Source organism: Nyctereutes procyonoides, unplaced genomic scaffold (assembly GCF_905146905.1).
Source record: "Nyctereutes procyonoides isolate TBG_1078 unplaced genomic scaffold, NYPRO_anot_genome, whole genome shotgun sequence".
NCBI lineage: Eukaryota > Metazoa > Chordata > Mammalia > Carnivora > Canidae > Nyctereutes > Nyctereutes procyonoides.
The window spans coordinates 44,386,112-44,401,413 of NW_026575049.1; the positions used below are offsets into that span (position 1 = coordinate 44,386,112).

Below are 15,302 nucleotides of genomic sequence, written 5' to 3' on the forward strand. Positions count from 1 at the left end.
CGAACAGCCAGGGGAATTTTAAAAAAGAAAACCATATCTGGGGGCATCACAATGCCAGATTTCAGGTTGTACTACAAAGCTGTGGTCATCAAGACAGTGTGGTACTGGCACAAAAACAGACACATAGATCAATGGAACAGAACAGAGAACCCAGAAGTGGACCCTGAACTTTATGGTCAACTAATATACGATAAAGGAGGAAAGACGATCCACTGGAAGAAAGACAGTCTCTTCAATAAATGGTGCTGGGAAAATTGGACATCCACATGCAGAAGAATGAAACTGGACCACTCTCTTGCACCATACACAAAGATAAACTCAAAATAGATGAAAGATCTAAATGTGAGACAAGATTCCATCAAAATCCCAGAGGAGAACTCAGGCAACACCCTTTTTGAACTTGGCCACAGTAACCGGAGAAGGACAAACAGTGTATGTTCTCATTCATTTGGGGAATATGAATAATAGTGAAAGGGAATATAAGGGAAGGGAGAAGAAATGTGTGAGAAATATCAGAAAGGGAGACAAAACATAAAGACTTCTAACTCTGGGAAATGAACTAGGGGTGGTGGAGGGGGAGGAGGGCGGGGGGTGGGGGTGAATGGGTGACGGGCACTGAGGGGGACACTTGACGGGATGAGCACTGGGTGTTATTCTGTATGTTGGTAAATTGAACACCAATAAAAATTAATTTATATTAAAAAAAATAATTATTCTGCAGGGTCATTGCTCTACAGCACTAGTACTTCAGACATAGTAGAAGAGTATGGATTTTGTAATCTGATAGATCCGGGCTCAAATTCCAGCTTTGCCATGTCCTGACTATGCCAGTGTTGGCAAGTTGCTTAACTTCTCGGAGTCTCGGTTTCCTCATCCCTAAAATAGGAATAATACGTATCTTACAGGTATTATCATACCTTATAGGTATATTATCCAAACCTTGGAGGATTGGATGATATAATGCACATAGGAACCTAACGTATCATGGCAGTCAGATAAATGTTTATTTGTATTTTCACACTTTGAGCAAAACTTAATAATCCACCTCAGTTTGAAAGCATTTACTTAAATTTCCAAGAGCCTAGACATTGAGAGTTTTATACCTAGAAGGACTTATAGCTCCACAATAGGAAAACAGGGAGAGGAATAAAATAGGCTTCACATTTAACTGTACTTTCAATGTTTTGTTTTTACTTTTGTTTTCTGGGGGCATCTAGAGACAGCTTAGCCTCTACCTAGAATCTTTTACCTAACTTTTAATTCTTCCTCCACTCGTTCTTCTTCTTTTCTTTTCTTCCACCTTACCCTGCATTGGTGATAGCCCATATGTCCATAAGGGCCATGCTAGAGAAGCTGGACCCATGCAAAACCCCTTATTAAAGAGTAGCCCTGACTGCAAGCATTGATGGTGCTAGTAAAGCTGGTCCCTGCCATGAATCATTTTCATGATAGCCAAGGCAGGAATCATCATTGGTTCAGAATATCCCCGCCCTTCTTCCCTGGAATGGGAGGCTGGAAGCCACTTAAATGGAAGTCTCTACAAACAGGAAGGCAGGGCAAAAGTGAATGCAATGAGGTAGTGCAGAGATCAGCTTTGTGAGGGCATGATCTCCTAAAAGTTGTAGTTTATTCATTGCCAGGGAGCCTGACAAGTTGTTTGACTTAGGGTATTAGCCTTCCCCATCTCCTTTTCAGTCTCTCTCACACCTGTGTTCACCTGGTGGCTTTATGGAAGGATTGTATACAGTCTTAGAAACTTCTCACACTTGTGGAAGGACCTGTGTCAGACTTGCTCCTCTTTGGAAATTGAGCTTTGCCCATTTCAAGAATGTCCCTAACATTTCCTATTCCCGGGGCTGCATAAAGTGCTTTATCTCTTCCTTTGGACATAAGTGTGAAGAAAGATACTCTATCCTCAAAAAAATTTTCATTCCTGGCCAAATCTTTTTTTTTTCCTATTTCCTCATATAGTTTGGAAAATGAACACCCAGGTTGCTACTCTGGTTTTGTACTGATCTCAGAGCAGGTAGCTATTCTTGGCTCTTTTGGTCAGAGTAGAATTGGAGCAAGGAGCCATGTGACATATTGGTATGCAGATCATGTGACAATGGAATGAGGAACAAAGAGCAGGAGGCTCAACCTTCAGGCAAATGACCAATCCAGGAATGAGACCTGCTAGTATCTCTTGTTTATTTATCTTTTTAATGCTAATTATCTGTTTCTTGTTCTCAGATTTAGAAGCTGTTGACCTAGCTCAATTTTAGATACCCAGAAACTATCCACCAAATATATGCCTCCAATATAACTTGGGGGTTCATTAGATTAATTAATTAATAGTGGTTAATAAATGCTTTGAAATCTTTTTATTAAAAGGGCCACCTAAGTCCAGAGTATTATTATAATCAGGTCTAAGGAGGTCAGTGATTAAAGAGAGGGTTTTAAACCATATATAAAGCTCCCCCAACTATCAGTGGTACAGGATGAAGGTAAGAAGAGACAGGTGAGTCTACATGCTGGCCTTTAGGACCTCCTCCACAGTGGCAGAGTCAAAATGAAGTCTACTTGGATTGAAGCCAGGTAATCATATATCTATCAACTAAAGGATTCTAAAATTGTTTAACCTGTCTTTTAGGACAAGGGCCACTGCTTTGTTAAATCCTGGCATACAGGGTAGTGCTGAGGACGGGGGACCCTCCCAAACCAAGAGGAGAGACTTTCTCTGCAAGGTCACAAACCAGGTTAGTGCCTGTCTTCTTGTATCTTGTAGAATACTTAAGCTGTCTTTTGAATGAAACCAAAAATAGAGTTGATGGAGGAAGGTAGGGAGCACAGCAAACCTATTCTGAGTCATGATCTCTAATGCTCCTCTCAGTGGCTTCTTTTGGTTTTCTAAGGAGACTATAATAGAAGAATGGGAACAAAATTATAATATGAGCAAACTTGGAGACGAAATGGGAGTGTGTTGGCGTAACATATTTAAGATATTTGTAGGCTCATGTCAAAATGAAATTGGATTAAAATGAGTTGGGGGGACCTGAGTGGCTCAGAGGTTGAACGCCTGCCTTTGGCTCAGAGCGTGATCCTGGATTCCCGGGTTCGAATCCCACATCGGGCTCCTTGCATGGAGCCTGCTTCTTCCTCTGCCTATGTCTCTGTCTCTCTCTCTGTGTCTCTCATGAATAAATAAATAAAATATTTTAAAAAAATGAGTTGGGAAGTTATACTCATGAAGGGGAGTGATCCAATGACCCATAATACTAAGCCTATGAGAATAATATCTTGGAAGTGGCAAAAAAGTATTATACTGGAAATGATTCTAAACTTGCTTTTAATTGAAACAAATTTCCTTAAGGAAACTTTCAAGTTTTAAAATTAACCAGTTTCTCTTTCAATCATAATAGGTGTTGTAGGATAAGATTCACCACCATGTTATCCTCTATCCTGCTTTGGGGACTTATTGCCCTCATTGGTAAGTCATTGATTGACATGTAGCATTGTTTGCAGGGTGTCCACAAAAACATTTAGCATAGTTGTGAATCAAAAAAAGCAATGATCACATGTAATGGAGGGGTGGGCTCTTCTTTTAATCAGCTTGGCTGTCAATCAACTGCTTACATCTCTAATTAAGTGTATTCTGTTTGCCAAGTATGTGAAGTCACTATCAGTGGGAATTTATGGAACAGTACCTTGGGAGGCAAGACATATAAAGATAAAATTATCAATACCAGGTAGTAAATAAGAGTTAAAGGAGTATAGTCAGAAAAAGACACTAGTCTAGGAGAGGTTTAGAATAGAGTTCACATCTAGTCAGGATGTTGAGACCAGAAAGGTTTTCTTGGAGGATGTGATCCTTGAAGAATGTTTGTGTTTTGATAAGAGAAAAGAAGAGTCTATGCTGGATGGGTTGAATGCCTTTAGTATATATAGCAAGGCAGAAATGCATGGAAAGTATTGGGGGTACAGTAAACAGATCAGTGTGACCAGAACAGAAGTGAGGATTTCTGAGGGGACGCCTAGAAAGGTAGGCTGGTGAGATGGTGAGGGACTTTGAATAAGAAAAGATATAAAATTTGGCTTAGGAAAAATGTAAAGCCCTTGTAAACCATGTTTGAGTTGTATTTCACTAGTTGTATTTACTTACATGTAAATGTTTACATGAGTTGTCTTTAAGAATAGAGTGAAGTGGGATGCCAGGGTGGCTCAGTGGTTGAATCTTGGTTCAGGGCGTGATTCCACAGTCTCAGGATTGAGTCCCACATTGGGCTCCCTGCATGGAGCCTGCTTCTCCCTCTGCCTCTCTCTCATAAATAAATAAATAAAATCTTAAAAAAAAAAAGAATAGAGTGAAGATTGAGAATTGAGAAAAAAAGTGTTTCTAAAATGTTTAATTCTACATGTGAAAAGTGAAGCTACAGAAAAGTGATAATTTCCAATTATTTATATGGTCAAAGGTAGGGGAACATAGTTTTAAATTTTTATTCCTTCTTTAATGTCCAGGTGGGAGCAGAGTTCTATAGCCAGTAGACTAATTATGAGCTACGCTACTAGCTATGTTTGACTGAAAGGTGACTATAATTAAGAAGGACCTGTGTGTTTATGATGTCAACACAAGTAGTGTTAAGTTTTGGTCATATTCTAATCCTCTTAAAGCAATTTTAGGGATGCATGAGCCTGCTGGGAATCCTGGTTAAAGTGCAGATTCTTTGACCTTAGACCTAAAGACTCAATAGAGTCATACTAGGTTCAATAGACCTAGTATGAGAAGCCCAGAAATAAGCATTTTTTAAAAAAATATTTTATTTTATTATTTATTCATGAGAGACAGAGAGAAAGAGAGAGAGAGAGAGAGAGAGAGAGAGAGAGAGACAGGCAGAGACACAGGTAGAGGGAGAAGCAGGCTCCATGCTGGGAGCCCGATGTGGGACTCCATCCCAGGACTCCAGGATCAGGCCCTGGGCTGAAGGTGACGCTAAACCGCTGAGCCACCCGGACTGCCCAGAAATATGCATTTTTTTTAAATATGCATTTTTAATAGGCATCCAGATCGCCTTGATACCTGTGGTCTGTGGGCCACACATTGAGCATAGCAAAGGCTGGCTCTCCAGTCAGAAGAAATTGAAATTTTTGACATATGGACACTTGATCCAGATAATTTAGATAATTCCTTTACTTTTCATTTATTCACTCATTCATCCATTCACCCATGCATTCATGTGTCCATTCACAAATATTTACTGACTGTCCACTTTGTGCCAGGCATTGTTCTAGGTGCTGAGGAGGATATAGCAGAGGGAAAAAAAATGTTCTATGAGAGGAATAGACAGAAAAAAGGAGAGGAAGAAATAAAATAAAGAAAGAAGGAAGACATGTTAGGTGGTGATAACTGATATAAATAAAATAATGTAAGGTAATGGATGATAAGGAATGAGGCATGACTGTGTTGCCTTTTTAATATAAGTAGGGAAAAAAAGACTCTTTAATAAGGTAATTTTAAAAAATTTGTTGTAGAACGTTCCAAACACATAAAATGGGGGAGGGAATAATGTAAGTAACTCCCATGTACACTTCATCAAGCATCTATATGGTTTTCAACACTTTACTATTCTTATTTTATCTATCCCTCATCTTTGCATTTTTTTGGGTAGAGGGGGAGGCTAAAATATTGTAAAGCAACCCAAAACATCAAACCATTTTACCTGTAAATGTCTTAGTATGCATTTAAAATGTATAAAGACCAGCTCTGGCAAAATGTTCCTAGCTCACCTTAAACATTTCCTGCCCCAGGCCAGGAATGAGCCCTTTTTCTGAGAAGCGCTGGTTCCTCTGAGTGGAAAATAGTGTTTGGAGATCACAAGATGAGTACCAGGGGTTCTCCATTGCTATTAGGCTATTATTCCTTCCAGTGCTTTTCAGTGGAGAGAACTTAGAAAGTATTTTTTAAGAGAAAAATAATTATGCATTCATACTGATATTTCATATTAGTATTTATGAACACAAAGTATTTATTAAAAATCCTGGTTCCTAAAAACATTAACATGATTACTCATTTATATATAATAGTTTCAAAATAACTATGGCAGTATTACCAAACAACAACAATCCTGTGCATATAGATTAAGATTTTCTTATGATTCTTTATGTTCATAGGGTGTATTTCACTAGTTGTATTTACTTACATTGACCTGTTTTTAAGTCACTAGAAATAATTCTCTTCTATGTGTTAATTAAATTTTTAATTTGACATAAAGTTAGATTTATTTGTCTTTCACTTTTTAGGATTTTTTTCTATTTGATTTATTTATTTTTAATTGTAGAAACATTTACATGGCTCCAAAATAAAAACTATAAAAAAGGTACATTTAGAGAAGTCTAGCCTCTATCCCTGTCCCTTATACCTCTCCTTACCTTCCCTGATAACTAACAATTTTTATTAGTTTTTGGTTCATCCTTGTATTGTTTTTTATGATTATATAAGGAAATCACACACACACAAACACAAAATCATATTTTCTCCCTTTTTCAAACAAAGAATACAATTCTATAAATACTATTCTTACTGGAGATAATGTTATAGAATCATATAGAGTTCTTCCTCTTTCCTTTTTTACAGCTACATAGTAATCTGTTGTGTGGAAGTGACTTAGCTTATTCAATCTCTGTATGAATGACACTTGCATTGTTCCCAGATCTTTGCTGTTAAACAACAGCCTATTGCAAAATTTCCTTCCACAGCAATGTATAAAACTGCTTATTCCCTCACAGCCTCATCAGAATACATTGTCAAGCTTTTGGATTCTTGCCAATTAAATATGTAAAAAATAGTGTCTCAGTGATGTTTTAGTATGGCACTCTCTTTTGAGTGTGTTTGAGCACTTTTTTATACATTTAAGTATTCTTTTCTTTTCTTTGTTTATAAACTATTTATTCATATCTTTTGCTGATAAGGTGGTATTTGAACAGTCTTGAAGGCAGTGAAGCAGCAAATCATGTAGATACCTGGAGAAGAGGCATTCTAGGCAAAAGGATCTATAAATATAAAGGTCTTTTTTTTTTTTTTAATATAAAGGTCTTGAGGCAGGAACCTGCCTGGCATGTTGGAGGATAAGCGAGGAGAAGAATGTGACTATAGAAGAGGGAAGGAAGGGAAAGAGAAGTCAGAAAGTGAGCAAAGGCCAGATCAGGTAGGGCTTGAAGGTCACAATCAAATGATTGGAAAGGCACTGGAAGATTAAGAGAAAAGACTGATATGATCCCATGCATGTTTCCACAAACCACTCTGGCTGCTGGGGAATAGACTGCAAGGGCAGAGAAGAGAGGTCAGTTAGGAGGCTCTTAAAATAATCTAGATGAGCACTAGTGGTGGTTTGGACCTGGTGGTGAAGAGTGGTCAGATATGGTGTATGTTGTTGGTCTGCACCCTCAGTCACTGCTTCTACACCTGTCTCACATATGATCTGTGTCATGAAAATTCATCCATTCATTCACTTGTGTGTATTTCCTACACATATTGTAGGCACAAAATTCTACACTGGGGGCCATGGAGAGTGCCAATACCATGCCCTTTGCATCACATGAAAATGCACCATTGCTTAGAGAAGCTTAATGGCTTTACTGGTTTCTATTGGTTTTTATTATCTAAATAGGCTTTCTATGTATTCTGAGTTTACTTGATAGTTTCACTGTCTGACTTTTTGGTACATTTATAATACTTTTTTTTTTGGCCTGTTTGTAGTTGGGAGAGAGTAGATTATGCCTGTATTTTATTTGTTTTGATGAGTATTGCTTTTTAAAAAGTTAATATTTAGAGCTGCTTTGTTTTCCTTTTAAAATAAATATTTATAAGGAATAGTTCTATTGGTAGTGTGCCTAATTCTAAGAGTCTCTTTATATTATCAAGTTAATCAGAACTAGATCTATAGTGAATGGGTAAAATCCATGTCTCTATTAAAAAACACCATTTACAACACTAAGTGAAACAACAAATATAATTTCTTAGAACAAGTATTTGTAGTCTTAAAATATAAGCCAACAGTCCTAGGAACTATTAAAACAAACTTTTCAACTTAGAGAAAAGCTCTTTATCTCCTTTAGTAAATAGACTTGGACAGGAAGTCACTTCATAATGACAAAATAAAAAAGTATAGGAATAGGATATAACTTAATTTTCTATGGAAAGTTTAATTTTATTTCCAATTTTACTAATTATACTTAGAAATGCCACAGAAACATGATAGAAAATGAATATTTTAAGTTAATGGTACCTTTGTTTTCTTAAACAGAGGTAATTGCTAATCCAGATATTTACATCCCCAGAAGTAACTGTGTCAGAAGTATCTGAAAATTTCTCTCAAAGTTCCTGCTTAAAACTCTAGTGGCAATTTTAATTCTGATCAAGTTTGTAGCAAATATTTTTGAGACCTATAAAAACTGATTTTCATAATACTTTGTACATGTTTAGAATTAAGTACTTCATTAAAATTTGGTAGGGTGGCAGGGAGCACCTGGCTGGCGCAGTTAGTAGAACATGTGATTTTTGATCTCTAGGTCGTGAGTTTAAGCCTCACATTGGGTATGGACAAAAATTTTTTTAAGGTTGGAGTAAAGTGGAAAGGGGGAATCTTCTGTTTTGTCTGATGAGCCATTCTAGGGGTCTTGGGGAGAGAATTGGGAAAAAGTAAGTCTATGGCTTCCTCTTTGGTTTAGTATGCTCATTATAGTAACTTGAGCAATATTTCTCACAGGTTTCATGAGAATTATCATTCTGTCCCCCAGGCACTTCTAGCGGCTCCTACCCTTTCACTCACTCAATGAAGCCCCACCTGCATCCCCGCCTATACCATGGCTGCTATGGTGACATCATGACCATGGAGACCTCTGGTGCTGCCTGTGATATAACCAGGTTGATGAACTGTGGTAAGTGAGAAGCAAGGTAAACATTTGGCTTTCCCCCTTTGGCATTTTCATATTCTTTTTTAGGAAGTAGCTTAATTTTGAAAAAGCATATTCAATGTTATAGCAATAAGATCAAAATTAAAAATTAGAAGAAAGCAGAATCCCAACCAACCTAACAAACTGCTTCTTTTCATTTTCCCCCTATTCTTTCCAAACCTTATCCACATGTTTTTTTCTACATAATGAAATGATTGCTTACATAAAATATTAAATTCTATCTTTTCTTTTGTTGTTGTTATGTGTTTACTTTATATTACAGCATGAGCATTTTAAGCAAGGCTCTTGCTCTTTGTACATCCTCTCTTTTGTAATCCTGTTCCAAAGCCTTCTTCATGTTATCCCAGTATTAGAACACCAGTGCTGGATGCAACTACAAAGTCAATCTAATCCTGCCCCCCCAATTTATAGATCTGAAAACTGAGGCTCAGCAAGAAGAGACTTCTCATGGGCCTAGAGCTAGGTAGTGGCAGAACCAGACTCAAATTTAGGTTGGCTGACTTCTAGTCCAAGAGTCTTCCCATTGCACCAATGTGGCAGGTAACAGAAGACCAAGAAAGACAGGAGAAGTGGTATCTGCCTGGACTTGTGGACATTTCAGGGTTTATGCAATTAGAGATTTAAAACAAAAGTCCTAGAATAGTTATTCCTGGGCTGCAGGTTGTGGTCAGGGGCTGTGATTAACTTATTAAACTTGGAAAAGGGTTCTCTTTTGAAGTAAACAGTTTATTTTCTATTGACATAGGGATCCGTGGTTCTGAAATGTTTGCTGAGATGGATTTGAGAGCCTTAAAGACTTACCAGATTCTGATCAAAGAAGTTGGGCTGAGGCATTGTGTAGACCCTGCACTCATTGCTGCCATCATCTCCAGAGAAAGCCATGGTGGAGCCGTCCTGAAAGATGGTTGGGACCACAGGGGACTTAAATTTGGCTTGATGCAGGTACTTGGCAAGATGCTTTAAGTTTTCCTCACTGTATCTTTCTTTATGGAAGCTTGATCCAAACTGGATGGCCATTTGCAGTACTTCCAGGCTTCAACACACCTTGGTATTTCAGCATAATTTGGACTTAGGTATTTCTGTAACACACCTTTGGTATTTCATTCCAGATTTATCAGTTTTGGGGTATCTTTAGAAAAAGGATTTTATGAGTTTTATAACTACAATTTGTAATTAATAATGGGCAATGCACTTCAATTGAGAAAATCTTATAAAGGGCACTATTAGAGGTACCTATTTGGGATTCATAAAATAGTGAATTTTATCCATGTAGTTCAAAACACTAGGATTAAGCTCTACTTGACCTAAATTGTTCTTTAGCAAATTGGAGGAAGGGGACCCAAATTATCTGAATGTTTGTATCCAATCTTTATTTTAAATTCTCTATAGAAATCCAAGCTCCAAACTGTCCCAGTTAGAAACAATTTTTTTACTGTAAATGTCTAGACATTGAGTACTAATTATTTATTTTGAAACAACTTTTTCATATGTTTATTTATATTTGAGATCTTAACTAAAACTATGCCACATCCACATCTCTCAAATCATACTTTATTTCTCTGACTCTCTTTTCTGTGAGAGAAGGTAGAATGGATTCTGTGGGGATAAAGTAAGGGGGCTGATGGCAGCGGCTGTGTCCTTGAACACAAGGAAGAGATATTGGGAATAGCTGAAAAATGTGTTGCTTCATCCAGATGCTGACACGATTATCTGATTTTTCTAGCTTGATAAAAAAATTCATCACCCTGTTGGTACCTGGGACAGCAAAGAACACCTTCTGCAGGCTGTTGGGATTCTCACAGACAAAATTAAGGCAATCCAGAAAAAATTCCCCACGTGGAATGTGGCTCAACACCTCAAAGGTAGGCCATATTTGTGGAGCTTGTTTAAAAGAGCAGTGAGTGAGACCTCTGAAGGCCATATGTGCCCTGGGCCTCTCTGGGAGCATTCTCCTGGAGTCAGCAGTGGGCCTGGGAGGATCTGCCAAAAGGTTTCACTAGGGCTCTCTGAACCACTGAGTTACTTTGAATAGTCTTTCTTCCCAACTTCCTTTTCCTCTTCTGCCATATGTTGGTGTTCATATTACATGTCTTATTGGTAACTGAGCCATTGAGTGATGCCATAAGGATTAATGCAATAGTTTAAGAGAATATGTTTGCCTTCTTCTGATAGGCTTTTTCTTAATGCAAGAAACTTAACCGTTTTCTTTGTTTGAACAAATGTTTACTCTGAGCATTCTCAGTGACATTAGGGCTTAGATACTATATTTAAGTGGAGATCTCTGCTTAGCTGATCCCAGATCTCCTTAAGTTCAGCATCTTCTAGGCTGAATTAAATAACTAGCCTCCCACCAAAAATTTGCTCTTTCTTCTGTTTTTCTATCTCTTCTCTTTTTTTCTGTCTTCATGAAAGGCCCCATAATGTGTCTAGTCATTCCAGCCAGAACATCAGATTGTTTTCTTAGGTTCTCTGGTCCCTTCTGTTTTCACATCCAACCACATCAAGTCCTATTGAGTCTACCTTTTATAGACCTATGGTGTGCATATACCTTTCTCCTCCCACATTTTAATGTCCTTATTTTAGAATAAACAATTTCTGTTTTCTATTTCAGGGTCCCTGAAGTCAGGGATCAGGACTGGGGTCTTTTTCTCTACATATCAGAGCAGAGCACAGTTATGTTAAACACACAAATAACTCCTGAAGATTAAAATTCTTGGGTAAAATACCATACACACACATGCATACACACACATATCCCTACAAAGAAATAATTATGTCTTGGGTATCACTGTGCATCCAGCATTCAGTATGGCACCCATCCTGGCACATAGTAGGTGTGTAAAAACATTTATTGAATGACTGAATGAGGGAATGAATAAATAAGTAAACTTTTTAAAAAATGAATAAGTTAGTGACTGGGAGAATGCTATAAATATTGCCAGACTGAAGATTTGCTGGGGATCAAGTTTTGGACTATGTAGTCCTGGGCTACATAAGAAGCAAATATGGCTTTTGCAACAACAACAACAACAACAAAGTTTTTTGAAGGAAGAGAGAAGGAAAGCAATCTGGAATTTTTCCAGAGATTCTTAGGGTAATTGTTCCTTTCAGGAGGGGAGGAAGGGGGAAAGAGAATCTGGGACTGCCTGCTTTGGAACATTTGCCTAGAGGGCTTACATCCTGGGAATGCTCATATCTTATTTCTGCTGAAAGTTAATATTTCAATCTGAACCTCTGTTTCATTTCAGGTGGTCTCTCGGCCTATAAGTCAGGAATCGATGCCATTGTCACCCCAGTGGATATAGACAATGACTTGGTCAATGATCTTCTTGCTCGAGCTAAATTCTATAAAAGACATGGCTTCTAGGCAAAGCTCTGTGGGTGGGCTGGGTTGGCAGGTGTTCAGATGGCCCCTCATAGAGAGTTTGATATGGATGTGTTGTACTCAACACAAAGAAATGGTTGCAATTATGACAGAAAATTCATTTCTCAGTTTTCTTAATGCAAATAAGCATTACAAAAGAAAAAGAAAAGGAAACCCACCCAGTTCATAATATAATTCCCATGAAATGTTCACAGACATATATGCATAATTATTTCATAGTAAACTTGATTATCATGGTAAGTGACATCTACATATTTCAGTGAGGCCTTATTTTATTCCATGATTTCAAAGCCCACTGACCCTCTGTTTTACCAGAATTGTTAACAAGAGAGCCTGATCTGAACCTTTCTCTCTTTCCAAGTATCTGTCCAAGCCACTAAGGCTTTGATTGTGAGATATGCTTAACTCAAAAGCCAGTCAACCTGTGGGACAATGGAGAAGCTAGAGATGGAATTCTAGTTTCACAATTAACTGAGAGCTGACTGTGGTGAAGCTGATCTTCTAAAAGTGATATATACTATGTCCCTGGCTCACACCAACCTTCTGTGTATTCTTCCTTTTGTTTGCTGAAGATCCAGGGACTGGCTTCTACTTTCAGTAATTCCTGCCACATATATGTTCAAAGAGTCCACTCTCCACAAAACATGGCAGAAGATAAGCATATAGGACCTGAATGAGTTATGGTTCTTCAGTTGCGAGCAAAAGTAACCAATTCTGGAAAATTTAAGGAACAAAAGCAACTATGAGTAGAAGGCTGTCAAAAGGCTCATAGAAACAACAAGGTCAAGGACATAAAGAGATACCAGGCAGCTCTGTGCAGCAGGAACCAGTTGACCATTCTTGATAGCATCCCCACTGCATGAATGAATTAGCACTCTCCTTGCATAAATGTACTCCAGATATTTTTCATCCATCCTTTTATCATTCTGCTTCACTTTCATAGTTCCATAAGAGAGATTCTGATGAGCTTATCTTGGGTTATATACATTCTTACTCCTTAGCTACTTTGCTCTTTGGTCTGGTTCAGACCACCCATAATGGAAAAGAGATCCCTAGAATGAAAAACCTGGTACAGTTTGTAGCTTTACTGTCATCCTCAGGAGAGAACACAAATAATAATGTCAGAGTATAAAGCCCTCAAAGTCCCTACTGACATGGCTCCTGCTGGGCCTTTAGCTTTTGAGAGGAATATTTGATAAAAGTTTCTACCCATTACTTCTCTTTATGAGAAGAAATCAAAATTAAACACATCTATCTCTGAGTGCCCCTGGAGAAAGCCAGGTAAACCCTTCTCTGCCCAACAACCCCTTACCCTAGCCTGAAGATTTGACCCAGGCAGAACTGGGACCCTGTGTTTCACTGTGTGGAGCCAATGGTCAGCTATGATGGCAGCCCAGCAGCATACAGTCCAGCATCCTTTATAATTGGTTGAAAACCATACTGTACCAGTTGTTAAATATTTTGATTATCATCCCTGCATGTGGGCAATCCAGAATGTTCTTTAGATGTTTACTTAAGAATGATTTCTTCCGGGCCTTCCCCCACAAGCATGTACTCCACTTAATTGCCAGCCCATTCAATGTCACTACCTGAAGCAATAAAGTACATCAGGTAAGATAATTTTCAAGTAATTTGAAAAACAACAAATAGTTTGCTGACTTAGATTCTGAATTGATTCCCCCAGTAGTCTCTTTATGACTGGGATACCAAAGGTGATGTTCTATAGGAAAGTCCATATTTAAGGTGTCTTAGTTTGGTTCCCATAGAAACAGACCCTGAGACAAGGAGTAGGGTCTAGGTAGCTTATTTGAGAGGTACAAGGAACACTGGTATGAACTGGCTTGGTGATACCGGAAAGGAAGAAAGCCAGCAAAATGTGTGTCATTAAACCAGCTAACATGATGGGCACTGGAGCTCACCCCCACCCCCCAAGCAAACATTAAGGAATGGTACAAAATGCACAGGTCAGAATTATCTACCCATGGGATAAGGAGCTGGGGCATTTATACATCTACTTTAAGAGCCATTAATTGAGGGATCTTCCTGTTGGGGGCTGGGGAGGGCCTGTTACTTCTGTGCTCCTCTGCTCTGCCATGCAAATAGGCAGCGCACTTTTCTGCAGTTCCAAGGAAAGGAGATTGTAGGCACAGATGCAGATACTGGCAGCTGGAAATCACTTGAGAATCCCGGAATGTCTAGGGATATGGGAAGGGCACTGACAGCATCACTTCACAAAGGTTAGATATACCTGGAGGTTGAGGAAATCTCTCCAATACTGTTTGCTTTCCTCCATGACCCAACAACACAATAAGAATATGGAAATAAATACAAGCCTCATTATGCCTCATGATTTCCATGCCAAGTTCTTCCATAATCTATTAGAATTACTAATTAGAAATGATAGAACTGTCTTACTCTATTTTTCCAGTTGATATTGAGAACAATATTAAAGATGTTAGACTCAAATGTGACTCCATTATTCTTTCAATAATCTTCAATTTTCTTTCTTTCTTTCTTTCTTTCTTTCTTTCTTTCTTTCTTTCTCTTTCTTTTCTTTCTTTCTTTCTTTTCCTTTCTTCTTCTTCTTCTTCTTCTTCTTTTTTTTTTCTTTCTTTCTTTCTTTCTTTCTTTCTTTCTTTCTTTTCTTTCTTTCTTTCTTTCTTTCTTTCTTTCTTTCTTTCTTTCTTTCTTTCTTTCTTTCGCCTGTGTCTTCTTCAGGGATAATGAATGGCTCCATGTTTACACCCTAGTGTGTACAATGTCACCCTTTTTGTTGTCTAAAAACTAAGCTCTCTTTGGAAAATGAAGAAAGTTTGTCTTATAAATAGTTTTGAAAGCAACAACAATAAAAAAATCTAAAACTATCTCCCCAGCTGGACTTGTTCATGGTTACATTCTCATCCTTTCTCTTTCTTGGCAATCAATACCTCACAGGACTTTCAGCATCAGTGCTGAGAACATTCTTAGA

The 15,302-nt window shown here is 38.0% G+C and overlaps 1 protein-coding gene across 1 annotated transcript; it reads left to right on the plus strand.

Moving 5' to 3' along the window:
- The first annotated feature begins 2,466 nt into the window (after positions 1 to 2,466).
- On the plus strand, positions 2,467 to 14,800 carry LYG2 (lysozyme g2). The gene is made up of 7 exons (XM_055329206.1): positions 2,467 to 2,500; positions 2,633 to 2,738; positions 3,402 to 3,469; positions 8,773 to 8,913; positions 9,695 to 9,891; positions 10,673 to 10,811; positions 12,198 to 14,800. Exons 3-7 carry the CDS (start codon positions 3,427 to 3,429, stop codon positions 12,314 to 12,316), a joined length of 639 nt encoding a protein of 212 aa, XP_055185181.1. The 5' UTR covers positions 2,467 to 2,500; positions 2,633 to 2,738; positions 3,402 to 3,426; the 3' UTR covers positions 12,317 to 14,800.
- The last annotated feature ends 502 nt before the right edge of the window (positions 14,801 to 15,302 follow it).

Excerpts from the sequence above, each read along its gene's own strand:
- LYG2 (XM_055329206.1), top strand. The coding sequence starts at position 3,427 with ATGTTATCCTCTATCCTGCTTTGGGGACTTATTGCCCTCATTG. Across the intron at positions 3,470-8,772 it reads GGGACTTATTGCCCTCATTG|GCACTTCTAGCGGCTCCTAC; the intron begins GTAAGTCATTGA and ends TCTGTCCCCCAG. Across the intron at positions 8,914-9,694 it reads AACCAGGTTGATGAACTGTG|GGATCCGTGGTTCTGAAATG; the intron begins GTAAGTGAGAAG and ends CTATTGACATAG.